This window comes from Ammodytes marinus (genome assembly GCF_949987685.1).
Source record: "Ammodytes marinus genome assembly, chromosome: 15".
NCBI lineage: Eukaryota > Metazoa > Chordata > Actinopteri > Uranoscopiformes > Ammodytidae > Ammodytes > Ammodytes marinus.
Genome location: NC_137219.1, coordinates 15942066 through 15949841, shown reverse-complemented (window position 1 = coordinate 15949841; position 7776 = coordinate 15942066). Strand labels below are relative to the sequence as shown.

At 41.3% G+C, this 7776-nt stretch overlaps 1 protein-coding gene across 1 annotated transcript; it reads right to left on the bottom strand.

Moving 5' to 3' along the window:
* Window positions 1-693: 693 nt before the first annotated feature.
* Window positions 694-5884, bottom strand: vsx2 (visual system homeobox 2; the record flags this gene model as incomplete). Its single annotated transcript, XM_080042058.1, has 5 exons — window positions 694-1088; window positions 1861-2041; window positions 4290-4413; window positions 5084-5168; window positions 5446-5884. 5 exons carry the CDS (start codon window positions 5882-5884, stop codon window positions 694-696), a joined length of 1224 nt encoding a protein of 407 aa, XP_079898184.1.
* Between the last annotated feature and the right edge of the window lie 1892 nt (window positions 5885-7776).

Here is a 7776-nt window from a genome sequence, read left to right as displayed (position 1 = left end):
TAAAAGGTCATTTCTGTTTTATGCTTTGTATGTTGAGTTATACATATTTTTGAATGAAAACACACGCAAAATTTCGGACTACAAGAAAACATATTTAAAAATGTGTCAGACAGATTAACATACATTATCAATTATATACAGTGCAATATAGGACAACAATTACTTTCTTTCTCTTAAAAGAGTAGGCCTGCTGTCAGTGGGATGGCGCTTATCTCAAGTGTTGCCATGTAGTAACTGTACACGCAACATTCTAATGAATGCCAAAAATGAAATGTTGACCTTCGGACACTGTCAGCCCGTTTCGTCATTGGAAGTCCTACGTCATGTCTTATAACTGTTATACTGGATAACATCTTACTCATCTTGCTCTATACACAACAGTGGTCTATATATACACACCTATATTAACACTTGTAACCCCCACACAGTCAAATATTCTCTGCTGTGCATAGGCAACAACAGCTGTTAGAGCTGTGGGAGAAAATAAGAAAAAAGTGCATTTGCATCTTCTGTGCAGATCCGGTGACGGACGGAGGAGGTTTTTCTTCTCAAAGAAGTCCAGCTGCAGGCCATGTTTAGAGAAGTCAATGAAGGATGGCAACACCTGCGGGGCTGTGAGTGATGACGGGTTAAGTCCGTACACACACACTCACAGGTATGAGAGTCCTCTCCATAGAGGCAGGTTGAGAGCCTCTATGGACTTTTCTCCTTCTCTGCCGGACTCATGGGGTCGATGGCTTTCTCATCCACGGCCGCTTGTCTCTCCTGCGTGCCCTCCAGCAGTCTGTCGTGAGAAACCGTCCCCAGCACTTTGGCACTGTGCTCCTGCGCCTTGGCCCTGAGTGCAGCAATGCTGTTCTCCCGCAGTTCCTCTTTGGATATGGTGGACTTGCCCTCCGACCTCTTCTCCTCTGCCTCAGTCTCTTCCTCTGGCCCCTGAGAGCTCTGCTGCTGCTGCTGCTGGGGCGCGTCACACTGTCCCGTCACCTGGGGAGACACTGCATCCCCAGACTTCTTGTGCATCCCTGCAAAGAGTTGCGGGTATTCACATTTAGCATAGCGTCTGTGGATTGGTAAGCCATCTTGGACTGCAAATGAATAGCAAGCAAAAAAATTGTTCCGATTTAGAATATAATGTTTGAATCGACGATGCGTGACCAGTGTAGAGGATGAAAAATATTCTATGTAATGCGTAGTCTATGCTATGTCCTTTATTTAGGAAGTTTCTTAGCTTTAAATGTAACTTTATGCTTTTTTTTTGCTCAGGGTTATAATTGTAATATTTTTTCCCTCTAGAAACCATTTTTATATTTCTCACGTTGCCATGGCTGAATCTCCATTCTGCCTCTGTCTAAAACGCTTGGTTTTAGAACCTATCTCTTAAAGCCCCACCTTCCAAAAAGCCCAGAGCCACATGGGGGCACAGGCACCTCCCTCCAGCTCAATGTGGCATATTGCCAGTTAAAGGGGTATCTGGGGGTGTGCTTATCAAAGGTGGAGGTATTGCTAAGTTAGGTTGGTGATGCGGGGGGCTCGGGTTTTCCCGTGTTGACGTCACAACAGGGAGATGATCTGACTGGGGTTTTGGAACATAGGTTTACAGAAAGGTGGAAGTGGAGAAAAAAGAGAGGGTTGTGATTACCCATACTTTGGGAGACTATAGAACACAGAAAAACCATGAAAAGGTGCAATTTGCATTATAGGTGCCTTTAAAGGGTCATGCTTCAATCAGGTATCATTGCCTGTCTATAGTATCAGTGAGTATGCACGAGGAACTTTCAAGCATCCACATAGAAATTACTGCTGCTAATGAATCACGAGGCAATGGTACCGAATGTTTGTGTAAACAGTCAGGCTCACCGAGCAGCCAGGGGGCACAGGACTCCATGATGCCATCCTTGGCAGACTTGAGGATGGACTCGGGCAGGGGGATGGAATGCCTCACCATGGCTCCGTACAGCCCGTACTCAGCCATCACAGTGCTACGGCCCCAGCACTTCTCCCTCTTCCTCCACTTGGCTCTGCGGTTCTGAAACCATACCTGTGTGACAGGAGGGAGACGCCCATTTATCATCAGTGACCCTCACATCACCCAAAAAAGTCACTATCTCCTCAGCATATAGAGGCGTGTATGCCGTTTTTTTCCAGTTTGACTGAGTCCTGAAAACTACTTGAGAGTAGTGGTCCTTTTGACTTCAGAGTAGATTGGGTTTGGCAAGAGTTTATCTAAATGATGTTTTCCTTACGAGGGCTGCAAACACTCCAACGTCAGCTTGCAATTTGCATCTGTAAAGTTTTTTTAATTTTTCGATTACTTAACTGCACACATGCTGGCGTATCAGAAAGTGTAAACCCCTCACAACATGGCCACCCCCAGTCTTCAAACTGACCAGTAAAGCTTAAGAATATAATTGTTTAATCATTACTAAAACCATTATTTACAAACGTTTGATAAAGGATGCCTTCCAGCATACTGTTAGTTTCTATTTTTTTAAATGACCCATTTGGGTAATCTCTAGTGTGCTTCAAAATAACTAGAGACAAAAAATTAAAACATTCTGCTCCATTTGGATCCAGTGTATTGATTTCCCATAAAGTGCTGCCAACAGGTGTGAGGGATCCTTGCCCCCTGTCACAGCTCATCTCCAGCTACCTGTAGAAGCATTATAGATGATTTGACACATCCAGACACTTAGCTTGGCCACAACCAACAACCATTTCACTTGCCCTGCAGGCTATCTGAGATAGAGAGAGTGAGATGGAGTGAGTGAGTGTGTGAGAGAGAGAGAGAGAGAGAGAGAGAGAGAGAGAGAGGCCAAATTGATTGTAGAGCAAAGCACAGGATTTTTAAACACTCTACTTAGAGGAGGAGGAGGGGAGAAGATTCAAGTGAGGGGAGAGATATTAAATTGAAAACGATCAAACCGTTTTCATGCTTTTTTTTCTTCTTCTTCTTCTTTTCCCAGGTAATTCTGATGATAACCCTTATTTCATACAAGATACTTTTTTTTCTCTTTATGAGAAATTGCTTCTCTGCCCCTCAAAAGAAGCCAGCGTGGAAGCTGCGAGGGAGGAGTGACCCAGGGGCACGCCGAGGCTGATTGAAAAATAAGTTAATTTCAGGCCCAATCGATGGCGGGCAGGCGGGCAAATATCACGGGAAATTAAACTACCGGGACTCGGGGGAGCAGCGCTATTGACCCGTGCTAATAAATTCAATGTAGTTATTTCATTTGAACTCCCTGCGTCTCTCCAGCAGCCCAGACAGCCTCCCGAGCTCCGTCTGATTTAACTAATTACACTCGGTGAGAAAATCGGGTGCTAAGTTTATTTGGAAATGCTGGGCTTATTTATTTATTTATTTATTTCCTATTTTTTTTCTTTCTTAGGCGATTCGTGCTTGTTGTCAAGCCTACTGTTGCGCTCCCGTAATGAGAGTGAGATTAGAAGGCGCCCCGGCAGATGGATGGTCCAGGTCACACTGCAATCTTCTTCCGCCTTGATAGCTTGATTAGGTCGTTAGTGGCTCCTTCGCCGAGAACAAATTGTTTCACATCCAACTGCAGCCTGATGAGAGATTTATCTATCCTGGCGAGGATGCTGCCCGCTAGAGAGCCAGGCTTTGTTCGGGCAGGAGCGGAGAAGCACTTACGGCCTCCCCTCCAACACGAGAGAGCTCAAATATTACCAGAGCTCATTATTACATTATAGATTATAGGCTATATGCATATTCATAAAATAGACGGTAATATAGGCCTATCCCTTTTTCTCACAAACGAATGTATGTAGGCCTATTTGCATACACGTAGGCTATTCATGTTGCTTTAAAGTTGCTACTAATTATAGCATCATAATAGTCTGATATGGAGCAGGGATCTGAATAAAGATAAATGATTGTATTTTTTTAAAGAAAAAGAAAAAAAGAACAACGTTTACGTTTTTTGCTATTCACGAATCTAATTATAACGGTCTGATTTCTTTAAAATTATGCATTTTTACAGGAAAAATGGGCTAACATTAGAGTGCCTTAAGACACATTGATGCATGTGGGTAAAAATGTCGACATTTAAAATGTAAAGCTTAATCCATAAGTTAAGTTGAGTTAATTACAAATAGGCTATAAAGAAAATAAACTCAAAGTCATCACTAAAAGCTAGTTATACAAAAATAGGCTAATTAATAATTAGGATAGTCTAGGTTCAAAAAAGTGGAAACATTCGATTGAATAAGGCCAAATCATTATTAAATATTATTATTGGTATCCTAAAAGCATATATAAATAGTTTTACCTGTATCCTGTCTTCAGGTAGCTCTGTTTTCATGGCCAACATCTCTCGGGCATAAACATCCGGGTAGTGTGCCTCATTGAAGGCCTTTTCCAGCTCCTCCAGCTGATACGAGGTGAATATGGTCCTGTGGAAAGGGGTCATCATTTCAAATATGCTGAAATATTGAAAGGAATATATTGTGTCCTGCAGAAATCTTTCAAACTAAAGATATATGCCAACAACAACAAAAAAAAAAAAAAAAAAAAACGCTTAAATTGTAAAACAACATCAAAGATAATAATTCTATAATTAGCCTATAGGCTAAAAGCCAATTTAAAAAAACTTATTTTATTTTTTCATGTGCATGGGTGTAGAAAATGTAGCAGGACAAGTCAAACACTGTTGGGTGCAGTGATGAAAATAGGTAGCCTACATGTGTCATACAAACACAAAAAGAACAATTACCCACACACTGATTGGAGAAATATTTCTTGAAAATGATTAGGCTATATTTTACGGGGTAAACGCAGTCGTGTGAATTTCTGCAAAATTCTCACAAAGGTCAAAGTATTATTAGCCAATATGAATTATGGGAGAAGGGGTGAGATTAAATTAGTTGTTCTGCTTCTCACCCATTAACATTTTAAGCAAGTGTTGGACAGCCTCCTTTGATGTAGGCCTATACTTTTCATTGTTTGTAAATAGCCTATTGCTTTATTATGTCTGTCCACCATTTTCATAATTTTCTTTTGTTGTTTTTTTCCTGTCATTTTCTTTACTATATTCTTTAATATGAACCAGAAATTGACACTAACCGGTGACGTCTTTTCTTGCGTTTCTTGCTCTGGCTTACTGATGACTTCGAGTGTTTTCGTTCATTTGAAGATAAATCATCAGAGTCTGGATTAAAACACGAAGAAAGCATCAAAGTTAACAACACATGGGGGTTTATATAATCAGAGACTGGACTGCTCATTTTTCGATAGGCAGTGATTAATGATATAATTTTAATTTCACACAACAACAAAAACAATAATAATGTTAATAATAAATATATATTTTAATTATATTTCAATTTCCCCCTAAAAAATGGAAATGGGCCTATGCACAGCTGCCCAGGTTAGGTGTGTTCAGTATTTAGTGTGAGTAGCCTAATTCCAACGTGTTTGCAGATCACCTGAGCTGGCAGACAGGCTGGTGTCCAGCGGCCCATGATGCACGGACCTGCTGTGGGACTGCAGGTGAAGGTCTTGTGCGTCCGACAGCACCGTCTCCAAAAACGCGGGTTGGCTGTAAAACGTCGGAATTCCACCCGGGCCGATTAATCCCATCCCGACCCCCATTCCCATGCCCATGCCGGCGGGGCCCAGCAAGGACCTGGCGGCGATCAGGTGCGCCCCGGCCGGCAGTGAGCTCAGCGGGTGCCTTGGGGCCGCGGACGGCTCCTTGTTCAGCCCCAGTATCTCCTGGATGCCGAAGCCGGTGCACCTTTGCGGCGGATGGTTCGCGCTGCTCTTCGGCTGGTGGCTGTTGTTACTCCCTCCGTTTGCGCCAACAGAGGTTTTCTCAGATAGATTTAAACTTTCCGACAGCAAGGCGCCCTGTTTCCCCGTCATGATGTCGTCGTTGACAAAGGCCTATTTCTGACTATACGACGTCTTACAGGATGGTCCCCAGTGCATGGTCCTCTGTATAACACACGGAGTCCTTTAGAAAATGCTCCTTTTATCCAACAGGTCCATCCCAACAAGAGGCAGGACCCAGCAGCCAATCAGCTGCAAGCATTCAGGATTCCTGTGGATCATGGATGAATTATACGCCCTCTCGGATACTATCTGCATTTTGCTCAGGACTATATGGACGCACGCGGGAGGGATTTAGGCTGAGAGAGAGAAAGGGACGCAATGACTTTCTTCAGGGCTACAGGCAGCGCGAAGAAAGGTGAAATGCTGAAAATAAAATGTAGGCCTATGTGCTAAAAGTAAGATGGAATCCTTTGGACATTAGCCTAAATATGGAACGTTAAAACAGTTATTACACCATTAGACTTATATAAACAAATACCATGCCTGGTTTACGCCATTATGAACTCACTACAGATCACTATAGCAGGCCTACCATTTTCGTATAGAGTGTCGATCAGGCCTAATTAAATCGTTAATTTCAAATGCACACCTCTTACTTAGCCTACCTTTGAAATGCTTCAGGTTTAGAAAATTACCTCAATCTTCTAGAATAAATCAGTAGGTCTAATGCATTACGCACACATAAACACACACACATTGGCTACACACTGCCAGCTATGATCTCTCAAGCACTGGCTCACACCGGTGGATAATTGATCTCCAGATGCTATGGGAAACTCATCACACGCAAATCTAAGGCCCTCCCAAAAACGACAGCTGGACGATATGGACACAGGGTGCGCGGCACGGTGCAGCGCATGAGCCACAGAGCAGATTAATTCCTCAGAGGAAAATAGAAAATGATACACAATATGGGACACATGCGTAAAACTGAGAAATAATTAACTGACCTTTAATTAATTATTATTGTATGTATATTAACAATATTATAATTTTTATTATCATTATTATCAATTATAATGATCATTTAAGGCATGCAACACTTACTAATTAAAAAGTATCCATTCCACATAATAAAGGCTAATTATGATTGCTATAGGTAGCCTATAAGTCAACATTGTTTTACTGAAACCAGACAAAAAACTGGACATTGATTGTTTCATAGAAGATGATTCACATTATGATTATTAATTCAAAATTTGAATACAATATATGGATTTTTATTTTCTATTGGCTTTTTAGTTGGCACCAGTTTTTGCAATTTTTAATAAATCCGATATTGTTTTTTTGTGACAACGCCTAATGGCAGAATAAATAGGGTGATTGTGATTGTTTGAATTTCCCTATTTATTTTAAGAATATTGAATATTCAAAGCCAAGTCCATAATTTTCTTCCTGTTGTGTCAGTCCCAGGCAGATAATGAAAGTGTTTTGGGTTAAAGGAGAGAAAACGTTTTACTTTATTATTTATAAAGTAAAACCAATGATCTTATGGAATTAATTCGTTTTTTAAACATTACAGCCAAATAAAGATGTTTTTGTTTATACATGATAAAGCATGGCTTCCAATGTATTTACTTTACTTGTATCATCAAGGTGATAATGTAATAACAATGGCATAAGGCAATGAAGGAAAACCCTCAAATATGATAAACACGTAGCTAAAGCTAAAGAAAAAACGCTGTGGAGTCGGGCCATGCCTGAACAATACACACCACTATGAACTTTGAGACGTGAGGCACACAGAAGTCATCCCCGGGCTGCAAACTCACAGGCCTACTTTAACATCAATGAGCTGCTGATTAAGAAGGAGGGAAATGTTGCTGTTGCAATCATCGGTTTGGCCAGTTGAAACTAATTAGTGCCTAGTTAGAGGAAGTCCCATTAATGAAGAAATCAATGTTATCAGGATATGCTAATGA